Here is a 24918-nt window from a genome sequence, read left to right on the forward strand (position 1 = left end):
GGCGGACCAGGCAGAGAGCAACTGCATTAATGTTAATCTAAATGCACTGACGAAAAAAAATAAATCAATCTGAAAATTTACAAAGAAATAAAAAGAAAATGGCTTCAATATGCAATACACCTTTCACCCTCTACTGTGTGTGCCTTTTTCAGCTACTTATACGTGCTCCAAAGTGATCCATGGGTAAATTAATTGACAATAAATGAATCATTTCCCATAGTTTAAGGTTCTGGATGGCACCCCTGAACTGTGATTTGTCTCTGCCTTTCTTTCTACCTCGCTGCTGAGATAGATTTCTTTGTAAATGCTCATGTGATGAATGGTGCCGAGGTGAGCACAAAAAATGATGTAAATACAGCACATTCAATCAAAAAGGACATTAATGACAGCATCCCAGTGCTAATGATAATGAGAAAAGCTCATTTCCATAATTAAAATCTGGATATTCTCTGGAATGACAGTTTATTAGCACCACCACCAGTCCTCCTACTCGGCTTTATGATCATTATTTTCATTATTGTATTCCTGCTGTCGTCATGATCATCACCATCGCCTGCATCTTCCCGTGCTCTTTCCTTTGCTGTTTACACAGGGTTAAATTCCTGGGAAGTACAACTGTTTCGATCTACCAGGAAGGCAGCAGAAGAGAAGGGATCGTGGGTAGGTCTACCATATGTCCTCAGGGTAATGATTGTGATGTCTCCATTATTCTGAAGCCTTTTTTGAAGCAAAGAGATTTCTTCAGTGTCTTGGCATAAGAAAGAATCTCTAAACTTTCAGAGGTAGGTTATGATAAATGCATGACAGAAGCTATCTCCGGAGAAGGCTGCAGGAACTGCGGGAACTTCTGGGCCGCATTTTCAACTTTTCATCAGTCAAAGTCTGTCTTTGTAATACCGCTGTGTGACATAATACTGGAAAGCCCCACTCCACTAACAGTTTCCTCATATCGAGTCTCCTCAGAATGTGTCTAAGCAATGACACAGATATGGTGCAACGGGCCATAACTGCTACTGTAAGTCTAGGACAAAGAGCAAAGAGAGAGTACCCAAGGGAGAGCACTTTGCTCACTCGGAAAGAGAGAGAGGATAAAATACACAGCTGGTGCATGTATCCAAGGCTTGGCCCTCTGAAACACTTCTAGAGAAAGGCGGCTCAGTTTGTGGCCAAAAACACACATTTCACTCAGAGAAGTTCAAACTGGAGCAGGAAGGCAAAATGAAGATACATCAAAAGCAATATGAGGAGAACATAAGCATATGGAGCATAAAGAGGAGCACAATTACCAAAACGACTGAACACACACACTCAGAGATGTGCAGGTAAAACAGCCACGTCACCAGAGTAAAATATTGGCATTGTACATTTCTGTAAACAGTAGATGTGTTTGTATGTTTCATATATGTCATATCAACAATTGTAAAGTGCAGATCACATGTGCATTAGCTGAGTTAGCTCAGTTTGTCATCAAGAGGAGTGGATGGTGGATGATGAGACACACAAGCGAGATGGCTGCCAAGCCTGCACTGCTTTTTTAGTGATAAAACAGGGTATTTTTAACGACAAGTTGGGGAACTTTCAGCCTTGTTTGTGAGGCGTATTTTATATCAACACAACAGAGCTAATGTTAATTACTGGGGAATGTTTCTGTGGTTTCACTCTCTACACGGGGACGCACGTGTCTGAGCACAGGAGGAGTGATTTTGATAAGTACCAAGCTCATAATATACATGGTGTGCGTATATGTTTGTTACAAAATGTTATGTGTAGTTGTAGACATACAGAAACGTGTTGTCAGTGGTACCTACAGCTTTTGTTGGGGTTGTAATGAGTACAGGAGGGTGGATGTGGTGCTGGTGCAGCCACAGGTAGGAAATATTTATATGGACACTATTACATGGACTCTATTTTGACACTTATCTGTTATGGAACTGTGAGTGGACATTTAACAGTGGTATGGTTAGACTCGACAAGTACACTTACATATCATGTTAATGCTGTTATTTTGATTTACATCAGCTATTTTAATCTATTAGTATAATTCTTACCAATTTTATTTATTGTTATTATTATTTTTCATTATTAATAACAACAACAATAACAATGATTACAACAATAATATTAATTATTATTATTTATTATTTTATCCTTGTGAGGTGGTTTGGTGTTGTTGAAAATTTGATACTCAATAAACTTAAATCATAAAGAAAATAAAAAAATAAATAAAAATCTGGGTATTTTTAGCTGTGTTTGTGGTGACAATACTGAGTGTTTTTTAACGAGATGTCAGCACATTTTCAGCCTCGTTTGTGCCTTCAACACCGGACAATTCTTAACAAGATGTTGGAGCATTTTCAGCCAAGTTTGTGCTGACCAAACCGGACATTTTACGCCAAAATATGACATTTTTTCTAACCTTATCCAAGTGGTTTTTGTGCTTAAACCTTACCACACATCACCACAGTGCCGTCACAACATAAAATTGTAAATTGGCACGTAATGAAATGAACAGTTTCAACATATCCACCACATGTGAAACACACAAATGTAACATGGTGGTGCTTTGCTGTGCCAACATTTATTCTGGTGATTGGGCTGGATAAAAATATCCAATTATCCAAAAGCCACTTTCTGAAAAGGCAAAATCTTTCACAATGCCTTTTAACAAGCCCATGACAGATTTAAGGTTTTAAAGACAGCTCAGTTTGGGACAACTGAGACATTGAAATAAATTGAAAGAAGAGAACAGCAGCGGAGACGAGACGAATTAAGAACAGAGTAAGAGTAGAAGTGGGATGTGCATCAAGCTGAGAGCACAGCGGGGTACCGCAGGGTACTGCAGGGCCAGTCTGAAAATGCTGACTATCAGACGGCGAAGCTAAGAATTCTCTTGTACAAACATGACACGTTTCGTTGCTGGACAACTAATAGCATTTCACAAAAGAACCTCAGGAGAAAATTCACCAAGACAGCTCTGCGAGGGAGCTCTGCATATATTCTGTATATTTTCATATATTCTGTCATTCGGCTGCACAGGCTAAGATCACAGATTTCTTGTCTTATTTGCTAAAAATATTTCCATTTATAACCAATAGTGAGACAACATTCCTGTCTCCACTTTACACCACTCCACCAAGGCTAGCAACCGTGTGCCCCAAAGTAGAATTTGCATTGGAAGCCAATAAAAAACCCTTCCTTTACTTTAGTGACAGCAGCCATTCTATACTGCTGAACCCTTTGCACAATGTCTTCATGCCGCTATTGATAACATCTACAATAACTCAGGGGAAGTTGAGGCTCTGAATGCCCTCACCTAAATCGTATTTTAGGTAAAATAATGAGATTTGCATGCTGTACCATTTTATTATGCGAGTCTATGACAGACACTGTTAGAAAAACTCTTCCCTCACTGTGTACAGTCAGTGAATGGCATACCTTTCCTTTGGTGTCGCTGTGGCAGAAGTCTTTAGTGAGTGTGGGCCTCAGTCTGAATCTGAATATAAATAGAGAGGATTTGTGTCTAAGCCTTGGACGAGCCCTGCCACAGAGTTCATCTTAACAGAAAAAAAGCTGTTGTGGAGTGACAGAGAGACTCTTTGGTTTCTGCCAAGTCAGAACACAGACAGTAAGACTGTTGTATTGAGAACTATTTTGGTAATAAGATTTATCTGTTTGTGTCTTTTATGAAAACAGTGTACTGTCACATAAAGGCAAAATACCATCACTTCACTTTGTCATTTTTGGAAGAATAAAGACCTGCTCTATCATGTGGACAAATATACCTTATCTCTTGTGTTGTTGTTGTTTGTTGAACATAGTGGGTTTTGTGTTGTTCTGGAGAAACCAAGGCAGAATTCTCAAGGTTCTCTGGCTTTGTGTCACTGCACTTGAGATACTTTGTTTACCTATGCGTGAAGTTACTGTTTTTTGTGTTGCAACTTGCAATTTTGAGGGTTAGGAAACAGCCTATAATATTGGTTGGTCCTTATGACATGAGCTGATGATATACCATCAAAGACTCAAGAGGCAGAAGACCTACACCTATCAGAATGCACTGCACTGCACTGGACCAATAAATGCTCAACCTGGTGGGTGACAAACTGCAATTTGTCCATTTATCCACAGGAAATAATAATATGGCAGCCGGCTGGTAACAAATGATCTCAAATTACAGTTAAATGGTGAGTTAAAATGTGTTTCTGAAAACATTTGTGGCCAGAAATAGGCAACACAGTAACATTATCTTGCTTCATATTTGATCATCACTGCACAGTTTTATCATATGACCTCAGTTTTTTAAGCTTCTTTTTTTTTGCAATACAAAAAAGTATGGCGCCCACTTACTGTTCACAAATTCTCATATTACAGCCAAACCATCAGAGGTCACACTTACTCACATTAATAACATGGGTTGCAATTTACTTTTCAGAGAGTGTGCTTATGTTTTTAACAAAGGTCACATCACACGTGGACTACAGTCTAGCAATGTGGTCTAGTGCCTCGAAACTTAAGCTTAATAAAATTCAGCTCGTTCAAAACAGAGCTGCCCGTCTTGTCCTTCACTGCTCTGTGAGGAACAGTGTGGAGGGAATGTATTCCAGCCTGTCATGGTTGAGAGTGGAGGACAGAGTGGCAGCCTAATCCAGCACATAAGAAATATCTGTGCCTTAAGAAAGCCAACACACCGATATTTATACATAACACACGCTATTGACCAACAGCATCATGAAACCAGACATGCCTGCATAGGAGGCTTTACACTACTCTTAAAGAAAACTGTAATCTACAGAGCAATTGTAACATAGGGTTAAGTATACCACTATACTTAACCCAGCTTACCAGGAGGATTACTTATTTAAAAGAACTAAGGACAGCAATAATCAAGCACATGATGTAATGTTTGTGAAGGTTATGTGTGTTTGTGGCGCTCACTTGGGTGATGCCTCAGTGTGCAACCATGTTTTGTGCAGTCACATATAGTTCATGCAGTTAATTCTGTGAGTGTAGGTTATGGGCTCTGTTGGTTTGCTTTTATGATCTACTGATATGATGACACTGTAAATGTGAGATAACTACTGCTGTCTCTTGTTTGGGTTTTTATTTGAATTTGTGGATGTTATAAAATGTCTACGATGTCATAATTTAATATTTTGTCTTGTTTTTGTGTGGACCCCAGGAAGAGTTACTGCGGTAATGACTAATGGGGATCCTGAATAAAGAATAAAGAATAAAATATGTTCCTGGAAACATTTTATGGAAGAACTAGGTAATACAGTGACAGAATATTGGTTAATATTTGATCAGCACTGCTTAGTTTTACTGTTTGATCTGAGTTTGGGAGAAAGAAAGAGAGGCAGCCTTATCTCCACTTCTCTGTTTCTGCGGTGATGGCCGAGTGATCATGCTGATCAGAAGTACGATCTGAAGCTTGAGCAGCAGCCCTTGAGCCAATGAAAATCCACTGGATGACATGTAATGCGTCTCCCAGCAAATTGGAGTTGTGAGATGAGCAGGGAGATCTGGGCGCTGGTAAGATGGAGGGAAGTTTACCACAGTTCATTTGCACATACTACTCACATTGTTATGATACACTATACTGTTATACGGTGTCCCTTTAAGTGGATACTTTCATGATATGCAGAGTACCCTAACTTCCATATAAAGCCCAGTTCAGATCAAATTTTCACGACAAGATGAAACCCTTTTAGAAAGTTGATGGTGTCACCTCTAACTCAGCTGGTCAAATCACCAGTGGCTGGTTTTAGAACGTAAAGCACATCACCTGCTTCAACAGCCAATCAGCTTGTATTGAAGTCTGCTGGTCAATCAAAATGACCACAGACGGCATGTTCACTTGCTGTTTCTGTCCTCACGTGTGCCTGTGTCGGATGGTGGGTTGCTGCTGCTCGCTGTATGTGCTTATGCCCCGCCCACACACAGACACGCATTCTCCTTTTTTGATTAATTGGCGCTGGTTATTTATAATATTGTGGTGTATTGATTATGAATACAGTCCATCTGATGCTCGTTTCATTTCTGTTTTTCACCGTTTCATCGCCACTACAAATGCAGCTGTAGCCAGTATCTCACTATCACTATCCTCATTCATATTTTAAGAAGCTATAAATTATATTTAGCCACAAAATGAGCTTGAGTTGCTGCATACAGACGATACACCATCTCATCTAGTTGCATTGCTGTGAATGGGCATGTTTTTAGAACGGCACGTTGAAAGTAGTTGCCTGATTTAACTCATCTCGTCACAAATCTTCAAGGTCACAGGACAAGTATGAGGTTAAGTTGTTTTTTGTGAATAAATAACATCATTTAAAAATAAATTAATCATAAAAAAAAACGGTCACATTTACAGTATCTTGCCTACAATCCATTTAGTTGGACACCAAAACAACTTTAAAGTCCTTTTTTTCCTCAGTTCTGCACTCTGAGGTCAGCTAAAGTCTTTTCCCTATGCAGGGCAGCATGGTGGAGATTGAAATTTTACCCATAAGAAAACGATTCTGCGGCTTCACCATCAACATGAGACATGAAAGTTTGGTTAGCAGAATAAGTAACCACAGTTTTGAAATCAGATCTTGTGAAACCATCAGGTGTTGTCTGTAGCCTCCGGTGCTCCTTCAAAGAGATGTAAGAGTCAATTTTAGGGATCAAGGGAACCTTCAAATGTTGTGTGCAAGGGTGTGTTTTAAAGCATATCAGAGTGTTAGTGTGCTAATTTAGGCGAGGGTTGCAAAATCAGTCTTGCACTGGAAAAATAAATCCAAATTTAAAATGTAATATGAAGACGCAGGATAAAAAAGAAAAATCAATGCTCTGAAAGTGAGTCAGACAGAGTTCACTGTGGATGCATCTCACACCTCTACACACACACACACACACACACACACACACACACACACACACACACACACCAGAGGAAGCCAGTTCCTCAGGTCTGTAGACTTTTGAAAATATCTATTTAATGTGTTATGTCAATACAGATTAAATTAAAAAGCCCCCCAAAAAATTCTGAATGGAGCAGCATGGTTGCACTATGCATCCTTTCTGATAATACAATATGGTAGAAGTGATGATTGCAGCTTGTGGTGATGTAAATAGAGTGTCTGCCAACCCGTTTTTGGTGTATTCTGCCACGGCTGATTGGATAACTATAGAGGCTTCTAATCCTTTTAACCCTGGTGCAGTAGGGTTCCTGGCATTAGTGGGAAACACGCACATAAACACCAGAAAACGGACACACACCCAAACAAACTGTAGGTGTACAGCAATCATAATGACACATAAAAAAACACAAGCCTAAACACAAAAACAATACTTTAAATTTTTAAACATGCCAAACATATCAAACAAGTCACAACACCATGGCTTCCTGTGTATGATTTATTTTTGACAGCCTCTGTTGCAGGGATATAAAAAATAGAATGAAAATGCCCCCAAGAAATAAAACAGACATCATTTTTGAGCGATGGCTTATAAGACTCTGAACCAAGCCGTGGTTAAATAGGCTGAGCGGTTTCCTTCCTTTGTTTCTTTTCTGTTTGAAGACACAAAGAAGGCTGTTACTGCCATCTCTCCAAGGGACTGTGTATTTGTACTTGGCCACCTGTTCCTAGTCTTTGGGTACAATGTTTACTTCAGGCATACCACATTGCGTGACGTCCTCCGGCAGTGCGAGACGAAGCAGTAAAATGCAGATTTCTGCAAACTCCTGCATTTTAGGGGCTATAATAATTAAGCAAATTGAAAACTTAACACAACTTTAATGAACTTTTTGGGCATATGAATGCTTATTTGGCACATAAAGCAGACAGCACAGGTCAAAATGTGGGTTTGAAAGCTATGTAGGAATGTCCTTCAGGGCCAGGTAATGTTGAGTCACTGGTGTTCATAAACAACATCAAACTATATTTAAAAAAAGTCATTTTAAGGATGAGAACACATGGACTTTAACAATACTAAATGCATGGCAACACCCATTTAGTAATGACTCTCAGTCACAAACAACTTAACTACACCTACTGGAGGAAACTGAGGTACCCTTAGTAACTGTGTAATTGAGATGATCAAGCCAGCTCCCAAAATGTTGCTGATGCTGCATTCACATGCAACCAGACAAACAGTAAATGGCACAAGGACAATACCTGCTCAACAGCACAGGAATAAAAAAACTTAATTTAGATGGAATGGCAGGACAGTGAAACGAAACACGCATGACAGTATGTTGGGATTAGGGCTGCCGCCTTATAGTCGACCAGAAAGGTTATTAGTCAGTAAGATTTCATTGGTCGCTTAGTTGCAGAAAAAACTGAGAAATACAACAAACAAACATGAAACACAGCATGTGTACGGCCCCTAATATCCATGGCTGGTACCTGTGGTTATTCCACAGGCTAGTTAATAACATGTCGGGCAGGAAATCCAAAGTGTGGGATCATTTTGAGAAGGTGAAGGACGAACCCAAGGTGATATGTAAACTCATCTTCATTGGTCGACTACAAACATGACGTATCATCTGAAACATGGAAGTAGCTACATGCCCATTAGCCCACAGCGTCATTAACAGGCGGCTCGCTCAGTGTGTGACGTGCACTTGGAGATAAAATATAGGCCTATATTAATGAAGGTTCATTAGTACGGTTTTGTATTTCTCTGTAATGTAGCACAGTGTTTTGGTTTTTTTTTAAAGATATTTTTGGGCATTTTTAAGCCTTTAATTGATAGGGCAGACAAGTGTGAGAGGGGGAGAGAGAGAGGGAGTGACATGCAGCAAAGGGCCACAGGCTGGATTCGAACCTGGGCCGCTGCGGCAACAGCCTTGTACATGGGGCGCCTGCTCTACCACTAAGCCACCGACGCCCCGATGTAGCACAGTGTTAACAATGTTACTGATACTATTCTCTCTCACACTTTCAATTCAAACCACCAAAATATATCATTTAATAATTAAATTGATATCATACACATGTGGGCGACTAGTCGACTAATGGCCCTAAATGATGACTATTGGTCGACTAGGAAAATTCTTAGTCGGCAGCAGCCTCAGTTGGGATGGTGATGTCGAATTGTTTATGGCGAATTTATTAAATAATTTAAATTATCTTATGTAAATATTCTGGTATTGTACAGTACTGTCCAGATCGCCCATGCTTTTGCCTTGTGTGAAGGAGCTTTGTAACATCCGGATGTAATTTCTGTCATAGAGCACGGCAAAAAGCAAAAACCTAATCTCTATCTGGTTTTCTGTCTGCCTTCCCCCAGATTCCATGTGAATGCAGCATTACGTCAGGGCCTTTAATCTGTCAATGCACATAGGAGTCTGTCATGTCAGTTTATATTAATATATGCATGAAATAATTCTCCATATCATAAATATCAAATGTTTGAGATGGCTTAGACTGTGAATTAATGAAAGAGATTCCAATTAAATAATTAAACCCTTCATACTGCTGACTAATCTGACTAGTCTATTGGCCATAGATTTCCCCCCACACTGTTAGGACATCCCAATATGGTGTTTAATGACCTAATTATCCTCTCGTGAGTTTTCACATTTACATAAGCTGATCAAAGAGAAAACCACTGAGTTGTACTGACGGAACAAAGCAGTGACTTTATGCTAGATTCTATTTCAGCAGACTTTGGCAAAAAAAAAACATAATTCGCTCTATTGTATTCTGCAGAAAGGTTACCAAGGACCACTTTATTCTCAAGGTTTTATTTGCTTTCTACTCTTTCCCTGATGTGCTGCCAGACAGACGCTGGCAAATGCCACCCCTTGTCCTCAGGTGATGAGAGAGCCTTTATACACAAACAGCCTTTTAAATGAGAGTGCACCACAGTGCTTTAGCTAATGTAGTTTAAGTGCTGAACATCAGGTAATAATGAATTAGTCAAGCCTGTGATGTACTCCTGGGTCACACCGAACTCTCTACAAGCCCATAGGTGGCAGCTGACAAGAAGGCTTTGTTGAGGGTCAATGGTACATTAAAAAAAAAAAAAAAAAAAAAGGCAAGGGGAGCTTTATGAATGGGGGGGGGGGCTAGCAGTAATCAATACCTGAACTACTCACTGGGGGACATGATATAATTGGAGGTAATCGTACACCATGCAGACACACGAGTGAGATTCCAGTAATTGAAAACAATGTTGTTCCATTGGGTAGAGGATTAAATTGAATTGAATGGGAATAATTAATGGCAAATGAGACTAACAATGCTCTTTTCTTTCTCTTCTCTCCTGCCTGTTAATGCTAACGCCGAAAAGTTTAATCCAGTGGCGCCACGCTGTAGAAATTGGAAGACAAAAAAGTGTTTCAGTTAAACTTTTTCACATCTGACACATTTATGCTACACAAATCAGAGGGGAGCGCCGAGCAAGTAGGCCACCGAGTCATCCCCATTTCCTCAAATGCCAAATGCTCAAGAGAGAAACTCTAATTAATCTCCTACACCTTTACCATGGTGGCCTTTTCATTTTCCTTTCTTTTGAAATGGAAAGTAAAACTCAGTAGGATAACGCAGATCAAAACATGTTGCCATTAAGGCCACTTACAGCATGCCTTTGAAACAAATTCAAAGAGTTCCCCCAGGGGTGCACTCAACGTTTCTCTGCAACGTGTACCACTGCAAAATAATGGCATGCAGCTGAAAACCCACTTAACACTGTGGTGCTAAACAACAAATGTGTCTTGATTCAAATCAATCTCAGGATTATTATGTCAAATACAAAAACACCTCAAAGAGTGCTCTATCATCACAGGCAGCGGACTGAAATGGAGAATGCATCAAATGTATTTTTTGAGACAAGTGTTTCCTGCATAACACATATTATTTAACCACAGTGGCAAACTGCACGTGAATAACGTAAATAAGTAGTTCTTCACAAACACAGGCACTCGTTTTTCTTTTTTTATCAGAGAAGTTGCCGCCATCCCCAGGACCTGCCTGTTTCCCCCCTTACTCGCTAATTGCTTCCAAAGTAATTTGCACTGATGGAATTAATCTTTTAACAAGTCTAATAACAGCTCATTTTATCCTCAAAGACCATCATATTTCATCTTTCCTTTTCCTTTTTTTTAATATTTAACGAGATTTACGATAAATAAATAAATAAATAAATAATAATAATCAATCATGTGTTCAAGAGTTCAAGCCGCTCTACTTTTTTGTTCATACACAGTGCTCAGTGAACTCTTCAGATGACAACAGTAGAAAAAGCATTTAAACTACATGTTTGGAAATTCACTTTGCATCTGCAGCCTCTACAACAAGGGTGTCAAACATACGGCCTGTGGGCCAGAGCCGGCCAGCTAGATGACTCGACTAAGAGGTGCCAGGTTTCAGGAGCAGGTTAAACAATGCGTAAACAATATTGTGCAAAATACTGTCCATCAGCTGCTTCAATTCAAAAGAATCTGTATCAGGAAATGTCTGGATAAAAGCTCATGTAATGACAGTGAGAAGTAGACTGACTGAGGGCTCTAGTTTCCCGGTGCAGCGCAGGGTGGCGCAGGGTGGCGAACCCCTCGCAGAGCTAGTTTGGCAGACCGAGGTGCGCTGAGATGGGTGTGGCGGCGCAGCAGGGGGAGGTGTCGACAGATCCAGCTTTGCGCAATGAAAGTTTCGTGCCAAAAGGCTTCGCCGAAGGTGCGCTAAAAGCTCGCCAGCTGAAACCAGCTCTACTGTCAGCGCAGGCGGAGCGCAGCTGATGTAAGCCGAAGTTTGGCTGACCGGCGGACAGTGTGCACACGTCACCAAAACTTCACAGGCAGGTTTCCAGAATATCAGGCACATTAACAATGCAATAAATACCCACAAAAACCACTATTCAATGCAACTCTCTGCAATCGGCACATAAATGTATCTCTATATCGACTGTCCCGTCACATCTGATGTCAGATCAAAGAGACATTGCTGTTGAGTTTTTCAAATGTATTTTTTTGGTGCTTTGAGCATCACAAGCTGAGTGAATCTAGACTGATAAATAGCACAACAGGTAAGAAGAAAAATGTGTACTTTTGATTTTGGGGGGAACTGTCCCTTTAAGTGAGAAAAGGCAGTATGTAGTAGTAGTAAAAATGACAGATAAAATGCCTTCATTTTACAAGAGTTTCAAAATACACACAGACATGTCACATGACCTTGGTGAACATCGAACTTGCACAAAAGGTTTGAAGCATTCATTGTCCTTCCTTCTTTTTTATTGCTTTATAAGAAAGCAGGGAAATTATTTTGTGTTTAGTGTCTGAACCTCTCAGTCGCAGTTATTGAGGCGTGCATACAAACAGCTGTTGTATCTGGTTATGCCACAGCTTTGCCAAAGTGAGCACCGTCATCCAGCAATGACATCGTCACGACTCTGAAACCACATCTATCATCACAGTGTGACGCCATCTTGTGCAGTCTGTGTCAGTGGGTCAGCAAGCAAATTTTTGCTGATCTTGGAAGAGATGGGAGGTAAACAATGAGTGCGCTCATCCCGGGCTATACTTACTGCAGGCCCTCTAATCTGCTTTAAAGCCATGTGGATTTACAGCTGCGGGGACGGGAGTCATCCCAGCTAAAACCCACATGTTTCAGCTTTAATTTGAATTCATCCTGACTGACTGACAGATTTAAAATTATTTAAAATGCTTTCACAGTTCCAGCTGAACTGAGCACAACCCAGGTTCATTCACTCGATTCATTTGTCCTATTTCATGTCGGGGGTGACACAGAGGTGTTGGTGAGCGCTCAGATTTTTCTAGCTAAGGTTTATGTAACAGCTAAATTGTTACACAGTGTCTGGGTAATGGCAGTCAAATTGAAGCACTTGTGCTTTTTAAGCAGCTGCACAGATTTTGCTATTAATCATGATGGCACACAAGTAATGATGCCCAACCTCTGAAAGATGGCAGCTCCATTATAATGACAAATACTGCGGGAACAGAAGATGTAATCATAAAGTACAGTGGGAGAGACATACATACACAATGTGTTGCTATTACCACACAGCACAGTACATTAGGGTATGGATAGTAATTACGTGGAACATACAGTTTGACACTGTCCCATTTTTTATACTACATCTGCTGCAGCTCTGTGACATTCTGACATTTTGAGGTTTTCTGAGAGCAATAAGAATACTCTTCCACTCCACTTCTACTGCCACTGCCTATAGGTAGCCAGAGGCTGTGAGAAATTGCTGAGTAGTTTAAATATGCACTTAGAGACAGTCTGGCTTGCCCAACAAAAGACTAGGTAAAGGGGGAAATGGAGTGGAATTGCTTTTAGGTAGAAGCACTGCTTTAATATTCAGTTATATAAAAAAAAAAACATTTCAGGTCTGGGGTTCCGTGGTTGAGTTATTCACAAAAACACTTTCAAAACACATAATGAAGAGCTCAAAGTGTCCTGGTATGTTTTCTGAGGATGGACGAGCAAACATCAAACCACAGTCTGAGAGCATATCTGGTTGGGAGGCTTTGAAAGAGGCCCAGAGAGCCCACTGAACTGTACTGGGCTGTGTGGTGTGTCAGATGAGAGCGTCAGAACTCTGTTCTTCTGCCATGTCAAAAGACTTCACACTGTCTCTGCAGGGCCATTATTCAGATCCTACCGACCAAGATGAAAGCCTCTGGAACTTGTGATGACTCAGAGCCAGTCCAAAAGCCTTTCGCAAAACTTTGCAGAATTGGCAGAATATCAACCAAAAATCCACGTCCCCGAAGCTTTCCCCCCTTCACCTCTGCTCTGTCCCAAGCCAAAATGGGGACAAGATGATAATGACCCAACTGGCAGCCACTCAGCTCTCCCACTGTAGCATCATGAGTGAAAATGAAATTGATTTGAAAATCCTACACAGGCCCAGGCTGGAACAGAAGGGATTATTGTGCTGATTGTACTAATACTGTGTCCCTGCCCTCCCCCTCTCCCTCCCACTCTAATTCTACCCACCGTACTCTTCTTTCCTCCCTCTGTTTGTCTCTCTCTCTTTTCGGCCACCATTCTTTTCCTTTCACATTTTCCCCCTTTATTGTCCTCCTAAAGAAGCTCCCTCTTTTTCTCCCCCCTCGCCTGACTTCATGTTCACTCTGTGAATCAGGTTAAAGACGGCACAGCTGGACAACTCAATGCTGACAGAGAGAAAAAAGAGGAGATGAAGAGATAGAGGGGCTGAGAAATGCCTAGGGAGGCTCGAAACTGTAAAAAAAATAAATAAATAAGGCAGCACTCCGATGTGATGAGCTGTAGAGAGAAACACAGAGCTCCCCCTGAGGGCTGGACATCCCAAATTTTGTTGCGCTGTTGCCCTCTGCCCGGAAATCCAGAAATTGATCTGTTTTTCCTGTTTTCCTCCCTCCGCTTGGAATACAGCCTGGACTGTATTGCCCACAGCATCACTTTACCAAATCTTTGTACTGTCTGTGAAAATGAATATCTGTGCTGTGTCTCCATCATAACCTCATTTGACAGCAGGAAGTGTTGATTACAGCTCCGTTTTTAAACACTACGCACACGTATGTGGCCATGTTTTAACTTTTTACATCAGTGATGTCTACGAAACTTCATCAACACAGGACAGGTTAGCTCTCATGGAGCCTCACAAACACAGGTAAACAAAGGATCAGAACGATGTGTGACTGTACCAGGTGGTAGCACCAGCTGCCACCTTAATCAAACTCTCTTTGTAAAAAACTTTGCTTGTATCCCGACATCGTTTCATCACAGTCCATTTCTTTTCCTCCCATTTCTCCCTTTCGAACTGTCACTTGTCTTTTCCTGTTAATTGTTTGCCAGTATGTTAAATACATGACATGAATGTGCACATTTACAGGTGTGGAGCTTTCATTTTATCAATCAGTAATGCAGTGGCACTACATAGTTATAATGCGCCCTAATGAAAAACAGGGTGTCTTAGCTTTTATGTTATATCGGCTTGCAGATGTGCTCAGCTTGTCAGTCTTAAGATATTTTGCACTGAAACTAGCTACTGCCGTATTGTCTCGTTATATAATTAAACAGAGACTCGATATTGGACAACATCAACATACACATTACCCAGCAATCATCGTTACATATCTGTATATGATTTTAGTTTTAATAGTTTATAGAGAAGACGTATAAAACTTGTTATAGATTACCAGAAAACCATGATGGAGACGGGTTGGCCTTTTGAGGGCACATACAGAAAAGCGCACCATTTTCCAAGAGGCAATCCGGCCCCTCAATCCCAAGGGGCCCCGCTGCAGCCGCACTGCCTGCACTTTCTATATTTACACCCCTGCAGCAATGCCAGTCCTGTTGCCAGACAAAATGCTGCTGATATATTTTTTCAATCATTTCTGCAACTCTTTCACAAGGCAGCTACGGTTTGTTTAAGGCTATTCTATGCATGGTTTTCCTAAAATAAAACAAACAAACAGAAAAACAATGTATAGACTCATACTAAAAATAATCCCACCCAGTCATCATTCATGACCCACTACTGTGTAGCGGTGTATTTATCTGCAGAGACTCTGATTATTTTCTTCTTATTTTGCTGTGTTCGGGATGTTCCTAAACCAGCGTGCAGGTGGGGTCAGGACTTTATATTAAGGTAGCAGCCAGGTGCCAGACCATAAGCAGGACGCATCGACGAGGGAGCTACGAAAATCACAGACACAGCACCAAAAAAATAATAAATAAAAATAAAACAAATATCATGAGACATGACACCAAGCTGTTGTTCAGTTTCGCTGGCAATGCTGTTTACAAACAGGGGCAAAGTTCCTGCACAGTACACCTTTAAGGCGAGGTTAAGGTTAGGGAGTCATTAACGTTTGAGTTAAAGGGGTCATTTTGAATTACTGAGCTTTGAGGAGAGCAGCATGAAATTGGACATGCTAAGTGTCCATCCACAGCCTTGAACTTGACACCCTTACTCTCACTACATCAAAACTGCTCCCTGCATTGGTACTGAATGTTGCACTGGACTTGAATTGTGCACTGCCAATTATACCTGGCAACACATTCTCACTCTGACCACGTCACATATCGATGTTTGGTCATGGACTTTCCGCATCCAGATACAAAGTGAAAGGTGAAAGGCACCCTGGGTGCATTGGTTGTTGATCTTCTGGGATGCCGTGTCAAGTTCTGCCTGTTAAATGCACTGCCTTCTTTCAAATACACTTCTGTTATACAGGAAATTTACCGTTAACATACAGTCTCTTTCAAAATAAATGCACTACGTCAGTACAGCAACGCCAATTGACATAACTTTTTCTCAAACAACTAACTCACATGGTTGGGTTTAGGAAAAAAGAACAGGGTTTGGCTGTATCATCTTATGGGACACGAACACTGCTCTCCCGGGTGAGAGTTGGAGTCTGTTGGACCCATCCACCACCCCTCTCATCCGCCCTACTCGGACTCTCACTGCCTTAACTTTTGTTCTTGTTTCCCCCTGACACCACAAAGTAACGTTAAACTATGAGGGCGAATGGCCGCATATCATGCTGACGTTAAAAGACGTCTTTTTTCATCAGTGTCTGACGCCATAAGTCATTGCCCAGGCACCGGATTTCGACGACTTCGGAGAGGTTGTAGAGCATTGTTCTGCACTGTAAACTCAGATGTTACAGATAATAGCCTGTCAAAATTATAACCCTGACAGCAGGAACCAATTTGGACCGACGTTCCTCTATTAGCAAAGGCGGGTATCAGATTCAGCAGTACCAGGCAGGTTCTGTTTGTCTGACCGTAACTATACGATTGCATTTATCAAGAGATGTGCTTTCATAGATTTGGAATAAAACAAATTAACAAATAAGCCATTTGTTTTGATTTATTCTGTCATCACAGAATATATTTTTATATAAAAAAAAACAGAGCATGACTTTAGGTTAGTCTTTTTTTAATAGTTTAGAAATTCTGTATTATATGAACGAAATTATTTTTATAACAGCCTCCAGATAGAGTTACTGTTTACTTTCGGCACATGTGTTGTAGGATTGGTACCAGGTGTACTGTGAAAATGAGCAATCATCTTTCCTCACAGCAGGGCATGCTGGGACTCAAAGCTAATTTCCAAAAACCTTAACATCTTTGTTTCCATGTTGGAGAGCGTGGTTCCGTGTGGGGCGGCTGATGCACACCGCAGCACTCAAAGATCCATCAGCCTTTAGAGTTCAATAGTTGAGGTTTTAATAATGCAAATGAAACTGGCTGTATTCTCAGGCACTGTGAATCATATCGGAACTCGAATTAGACTAACATCGTGTCTTATGTAGTGTCTGAGCCCCTAGCAGATTTCACATACATAATAATCTGGCTGACTCTGACTCAAATTAAAGGCAGAGTTCTGGGGTAAGTTTTGACGAAGATCCTCCGGGGCAAAGCACAAGTGCAGAATCATCTTCCCGGAAAGTAACAAGCCAGGCAGAGTGTATTGTCAAAGCGCAGATAATTGACCCAGAGGAGAGCAATCACAGAGACTGTGTCATTAATGCTTTAATAAGCAATTGTCAATTATCAGGGCTTTCGCCTGACATTGCAACCTTCCCCAGGCAACTACATAGGGAGGGACTCAAAAAAAAAGCAATTAAAAAGTAAACTATTGTGGCTCAGAAATGGCTCGAAGAAACGTGGGGGAAACTTTTCTTATTCTTCTCCTCAGATTCATATTCTGACTCGCTGAGGGAGAGAATGGTCTGATTTCACTTGTTGGCATCATCCTTGTAAAAAAAAAAAAAGCCAAAAAAAAAAAAAAGCTAAGTCACCATGGAAGGGCGCTCTAATATATGGGATGTTTTTCACTTGACCTAAATCTTATAGGTCTGAAACATGACAGCTGGGATACAGGCCTAGATTTTATATGCTTGGACTTATGTTCACGGTTTCCAGGGGCAAATTTCACTTCAAGAAGATACAAATTTTCAAATAAAACTCCCCCTTTAGAGAGCAAAAGACAGCTCGGGGACAAATGTAAGACCCAGATAGTCGGCAATCTTTGAACTCAACACAGAGTCACCAGATCATTAAAACTGTAGAGAAGTTAGGATGCCGCATGCTGATGTGGTTACTTCCGAGTAAAGCGTGTTACGCAAGACAGACTAAAGATCCAGAGACACTATATTACAAAACCTGAACACTGATATTGTGGCGCTTTTAATCTCGCAGCCTACTGTACGTCACATGAGCTCTAAATCACTCCACATGACACACACTGGCTTGAAATTGTTTATCTAAGACAGTCCAACATAGTTACTGTCTTCAGAGGAATAATCTCTGTCAGATTAACCCCTACATGACCCCTTTAGGCAAAGGAGTTGAAAGGTTAGAGCTCAGTCTTTACATCACATGCTGACTAAAAGAAAGGCATGCTACCACTGAGTTCCACTCTTGTAAGACATAAGAGAAATCAATTTAGACTCAATACTGTTCCCTATAGGCACCTCAGACAGTTGCTGGAGATATCTGTCAATATTTGGTTTATGTTCACTTTTGATGGCGTCTGAGGGGGAAATGAGATTCTGTGAACAAAGCAATGTGTCGCAGCACGCTGAAAAGAAGTCGGCTACCGTAAGCGAGCCTGTCACAACAAAGTATTGGCAGATATTTGAATGGAACGTTCCATTATTAATTTAGTCTGATCTCTAAATCTAGAGTATTTACACCGTGGCCTGTAATGCATCGTGCTCCCGTAAATGTGGTGTTTAAAGTTTACCTTGCAAGCTGAAGTTATGCATTAAATATTCATGTACTCATGACACAAATAAATCCATTAAGCTTAAATATATACATTCGACACAGGCTTTCACGGTGAGTCACTGTAGTGCCGCCAATCTGAAAGTCTTAAGCATAAAGAGAAAAGCCTTAGTTTTCCTATTTATTCAGCATGGCACAGCTCCTAGTAAAAATATATTTCCTTTCTCATTTTAGTAGCGAGGCCTGCCGCTGTGTGTTCTGTCACAGCAGTTGTTTGGCCACACACTGTTTCTCTATTCCAGCATCTCTCCTCTTGTGCCATGAATGTCACGACTGCAGCCACAGGCTCCACTAAAGGAGCACGGGCCTTATTACGCCCCCAGGTCACCAATATCCCCTCAGCCTTCACAAAACCCAGCTTATGGAATCAGATACACTGTGTAGCTCGACAAATTACTAGCCGACGGCCTCCCACCCCTGCTCAAAGTTCTCGCATTTTAGCCCTCGTGTTTTTTTCTTTTTTCTTTATTCCCTCCCCACCCCCGTATCCAATTTGTCAGGTGGAAACAGGGTGTGAAAAATGGTTGTGTTTTCCAATGGAGCCACGGGGGTCTGAGTTGCAGTTTATCGTAGCCTGACTGACAATAAATAAGACTGATCACTAATGCCAACAAGATACGTAAATTATAAACAACAAATTAATTATGACGCTCCCTGAGTGCTTACCACGGATAATTATTCAAGGATCGTTTATCAGAGATAATGGTTAAAATAGCGGACTTAAGGTGTGAGTGTTTTCTTGGAAGGGGAGAATCTCATTTGGCTCCGGCTCGGTGCAAAAAAGCCCGCCACCACCTCTGAAGGAGACAGACCGACTGGGTGACTAAACGGCTGAATATAGCAAAGACGCACTCAATTGGATTTGGAAAAGTGAAACAAATAGCTGTGACCCCCGGTGAGTTCAACGGTAACTGAGTCAATTGACTAATTTGATCAGCAGGTGCCTGAATGGATGGCACCTGGTTGCGAGAAGGAATCCATTAAAGAGATTTATCCTTTGTGTGTGTGTTTATGTGTTTGTGCGCGTGCACCTATAAGCAGGCTCAAAGCACATGTGAGGCAACGTGCTTGTGCGTGTCTGTTTGTGAATCTGCAGGCTCTCTGACAGGACTGTGTTAAAGGTCCATCCCATAATTGCATTCTATATTCTCACAGTCATTAGACTGGGTGCTGGTACTGTAAATAAAGCATGGCAGTGAGGAGAGGACAGAGGGAGTGTGAGAGAGAGAGAGAGGGAAAAGTCAATGTGATTGAGTGTTCTGTATGCAGCCTATTATACCACTGGACTTCACAACAGTGCATCCCATTTTGTGTGTGTGTGTGTGTGTGTGTGTGTGTGTGTGTGTGAGGATGGGGTGCACTGAGGCCGGGGGTGTGCATGTGCAAAGCCCCTTGTTTACAAAAAACCAACCCAATCTAAATCCCCTTACATTTATAGCCTGCCACAAACACATGGCTCGGATCACGTGGTCCCACTGACATCTGCCCAGCAGTATCACAATACCACAGAGTTGACAGCTTGCATTGTCTAGGAAGTGATTAAGTGGGATGTGGGGCTATTATGGACACAAAAACCGGACTCCACGCAACACACACACAACTGGATTTGCTAGACTGGAGCTGCTTTATGTTGACGGGGGCTGCAGACAGGGATGAACAGCGATGGGAGTTAAATGAACGTCTCTCTGGCACTGATGCTACTTCACCTACTTGTCCCCCCACAGGCTGCAATTAATCTTTTCTAAACATCCCGCGGTAATTCGCAAAATCCAAACAGGACTGCACAGTTCTCTGTCTCCTCGCATCATCCTCTTATCTGAGTCTAGAGTCCCTGTCTTTGCCGTTAATCCACTCACAAACAGCATCTCCGGACAGCGTGACGCACTTCGATGTACCCAAGCTCCTGAATTAAGCAGAATAATGAAAAAGGAGTCGGTGATCACAGCTTTGGTGCTTCGTGCGTCATGTCAGGGAAGGCGTTTGACATCTTTGCTCCAGTCATGTAAATGCTCCCTGAGGAAGGATGTTGCATATTTGTCTCTGCAAATCTATATGTAATTCTATAGGAATAATGGTCGAGCACTATGAAGTCATTTAGATGTTGTGCATGTTATAGAAGCACTACAGCGATTTTTGTCAGGACTGGATGGTAAAATAAAAGTTGAAGACCGAAGCACATCAACTCTCATCCACACACGTCCCACCTCCGTTTACTTCTCCATAGTCGTGCGGAAAATTTAAGTTAACTGCATCAAATGCGGAGACAAAACAAGCAAACATATTTCCCTTCATAAATGAACACAGTCCTTAAAATGATCCCCTTTGCTGCTGCGATCTGCACCATGCAGCCGAGCAGCCCGCGGGGGAGGATGCTGCTGCTGTGCATCCGGATGGAGACAGGAGGAGGAGGAGGAGGAGGAGGAGATGGAAAGTTGGAAGACGACTCTTACCTTATGATCGCTGTGTCGCCCTGGCGGATGGTGATGTTGTCGGTGGCCCGCTGCATATCCACACTCCGGACGGGGAATCCTGTGGGGATAAGACACAGCAGTCTGAAAAAAGAAGCCTGCAATTGCCTCCAACACGATTTGCGTCCGACTTGCATTTTAAAGCACAGGTGCGCGCTGTTCGGGGAGCTATAGATCCAAGGGTAGAAAAAAAGGGGGGAGGGAGGAAGAAGAGTAGTTGTCCAGACTTGTCGGAAAACGCGGGATGCCTTTAAGTCCAAAAACAGTCCGGGAGGGATGAGTGATGCGGGTTTCCTAAAGGACTTTCGGGACGAAAACGTGCGGTGGTGCGCGGGGTCCTCGCTCTATAGTCCACTGATGCGTAATGCTCTCTGCGTAAAGGGACGGCACAGGCAGTAACTGCGATGAAGTGAGGCAGGCTTCTGTTCAGAGTCTGAGAAAATCTCCCTCCCCCCTCCACCACCACCATCACCATCTCTCTCCTCTCGCCTCTCTCTCTCTCTCTCTCAGATTATCCAGCCGTCTGGCTGTGATGCTCCCCTTATTGGTTGTCAGGACAACAGCACCACCTGAGGTCCCTTTCAGTGAGACACAACTGAGTGACAGAGCAATACTGGCAAAAGGAGTTGAGGGGGAAAAGGATGTTGAGATTTTTTTAAGGATAAGTAAACAGATGTTACACAGAGATACATAGCAGTATAGATGTCTCTGGAATTTTTGGACACATGTCCCAGAAGGAAAGAACACAGTGGTCCAGCGGATGTGCTCAAAGCCAACAATCCTGACCAGGAGTCTCATTTGTAAAGGCCTGAAAGAGGATATACGCCACTTCCCACGCAAAAGTTGTGATCTATAAAAACAGACTTGATGAGAGAAACTTTGACCCATGCTTACCGACATTTTGCAGACGGAAAATCGGCGACGCAGATGTTGAGGTGGGAGCCTGACTGTAGAAATTGTCTAATATTTCTTGGCGCATGTACATTTTTTTATTTGGATCCTATGTATTGTTTTGTAAATGAGATCCCAGCTTCACAGGGGAGAGTATATACACAACTAAGTGAAGGTGGGCTGGAGGTGAAGCCCACCAGAGAGATACTTTCCCAGTGCAGATCACTACAGCATCACTTTATCATCAGTCTTCAAACAAACTGAATGCTCACAGGTATCCAGTTATCTAGAGCAGCGGCTCTGAGCATTTTCACACCAAGCAGATTTGCATTGGACCATGAACCCTCCAATGGATAAGACTTCCTGTAATTAATTATGATTTAGTGTGGTAAATTACATAAGTTAAGGTTTGGTGCAGTGAAACCTATTATTTAAGGGGGGAAAGCAGTTATAGTTCTTGATTCTCCTGTTTGAATTCGATGATTTTCACATTGTAACCACTGTCAAGGACTCTGAAACACACTTTTTGGGAACATTTCTGCATAAAATATTGTATTCTCTGCTTATTCTCACCGTGTTATATTCTTCCCCTTTACAGCTAAAATGAATTAGTGGAAAAGGAGAGATGAAAAACAGATTGAGGAGCGCTAACACTCTGTTGACCATGAATGGGGTGAGGCTCAGCCGCAGATAGCTTAACCAGACATAATCACCTCTTGTCTAGACCGCCACAACTGCCATGAGGCTGTAGCTTGGAAGGCAATTACATCCACTTTCAACCTAAGCAAGGACACAAGTTTTGAAGGTGTGCGCCTTCCCAATTCGACAGAAAATGTTAATGCAGACTGAGCTGCTCATTTCGCCACTTGCCAATCAAGCAGCGGCTTAATAGGCCATGATCTAAAGCTCATTCGACGATGTGCTTAATGAACTGCAGAGTAACAATCAAGGCAGTGCACTAAGCATTTTATTTGATTCTGGAAATACATTAATACTAATGTGAATCGTTGTCATTCATTGCACAGTGTTTTTTTTTGTTGTTGTTGTTTTCTCTCTGGAGGTGTTTGGTAAATAAATTTGATCCTGACACATTACAAGTTTTAATTCTACTTTGCACATAGATACAAGTACGGGACACAGTGAGGACCCCATTATATGAACTGAATGTAGAACAATTACATATGATGATAACATTGCACCAAGTTGCGTGTTTCCGGCCTTATCTCTGAACATAATGCAATTTTTCTGTGCACACACTGGAAGGAGTAATCCTGTTGTGAGCACCAGCAGCCTGATTGAACCAGAACAAGGTGGTGTGGTTATATATGGAAGAGGATTAGGGCCACATGAAAAAATTATTTGAGTTTTGAGTTTAAAGTCAGAACTCTGAGAATAAAGTCAGAATTCAAAGACTGAGTCAGGATTTTGGGTTTAAACTCAGGATTTTGACGTTATTTTCAAAAATCAAACTCTAAACTCAGAACTCGAGTAAGTTTTTTCACATTTGGCCTCAATCCTCTCCCGTAGTTAAAGCGGTTTCACACCAAGAATGTATTTTCCTCTGAAAAATTTGTTTAATTTGTCAAAACTGATCTGGTGGGATCTTATAAGGGCTTGTGTACCCCTATGGTACATTCCAGTGGGATAAAAATATCTGGACAGACCCTGATTTAAGCAGATTTTCACCTGCACCAATATATGTTTAAACATCCTGGTCTCACTCTGAAGTCGTTGAAAAGTGGTGCTTCGGCAAGGACTTGCAGCATCAGACACGGATGAAAAAGCCCTCCTTTAACTTCGGCACGATGCGCAGCCTGTCACCATTATAGGTTAATGGCACTCGGCACCAGCAGGAGGGATGGTGGATGGGTCCGGCAAACGCCGACCTTCACCTGGGAGAGTGGTGTTCGGGCCCCTTAAGATTATGAAGTCAAACCCTGTTCTTTTTTCCTAAACCTAGCCACGTGATTTCGTTGCCTAAACCCAACCACATGTGTTTGTTGTTAAAGGCAAAAAAAAAAAAAAAAAAGTAAATTCCCACTGTTTTACCGATGTAATGCTCTTATTTTGAAAGATACAGTGAATTTCCTGTGAAAATGGAAGTGTATTTTGAAAGAAGACAATGCATGTAACAGGCAGAACTTGACACGGCGTCCCAGAGCATCAAAAAACAATGCGGCCAGGGTACCATTCATGTGGTGTGTGGACATAGAAAGTCCATGACAAGGTCAGAAGAATGTGTTGGTTTGCCCAATAAAATCCTATGCTTCAACTGATGTTATTACCTCCAGGTGATAGCTAGCTTGCTGCCAAAATGGCGGAATGTCTTATCAAATTGGCTTCTCAATACCCGATACTGTTCGACAAACACAAGGACAACTTCCTTAAAAAAATCAAATAAAGGATGATATATGGCTTGAGATTACCCAGCAGCTGGGATACACATGATGATGACAAATCGTTGATAAGCACCTACTAACATTATATATCAGTCATGGAAAGAGGGTAGCTACAACAGCTAGCTTTAGCATCAAATGTTGGGTCAAATTACTTCATGTATTGTGGAGTTAACGTTAGCCCCCTTCTCCGTCCGATGGGCATGAGCATTATTATATTTTATGATGAAAATGGAAAATGGCAACACAGAAAATTCAAACTGAAACCAGTGTGCATAGTTGTCATGCATAGCTGTGATGCATAAATGCAGTGCAGAATACGGAATATCCACATCAGATTTTCTGCATTCCCCACTGCATTTTCACACTGCATTGGTGAGAAATGGCCTTCAAGCCACATTAGCATCAGCAGATTTT

The 24918-nt window shown here is 41.6% G+C and overlaps 1 protein-coding gene across 4 annotated transcripts in view; it reads right to left on the reverse strand.

Moving 5' to 3' along the window:
- The window catches only part of LOC125888332 (limbic system associated membrane protein), a 639477-nt gene that overhangs the window by 247352 nt on the left and 367207 nt on the right, over positions 1-24918 (reverse strand). For 3 of the 4 annotated variants that reach the window (XM_049575617.1, XM_049575618.1, XM_049575619.1), the window contains exon 2: positions 21197-21275. In XM_049575617.1, the coding sequence (XP_049431574.1) occupies positions 21197-21275 (79 nt within the window). Of the gene's footprint in view, positions 1-21196; positions 21619-24918 lie in introns of those variants that run through there. The other variant, XM_049575616.1, reaches the window with a different exon arrangement.

This window comes from Epinephelus fuscoguttatus, linkage group LG5 (genome assembly GCF_011397635.1).
Source record: "Epinephelus fuscoguttatus linkage group LG5, E.fuscoguttatus.final_Chr_v1".
Classification (NCBI taxonomy): Eukaryota; Metazoa; Chordata; class Actinopteri; order Perciformes; family Serranidae; genus Epinephelus; species Epinephelus fuscoguttatus.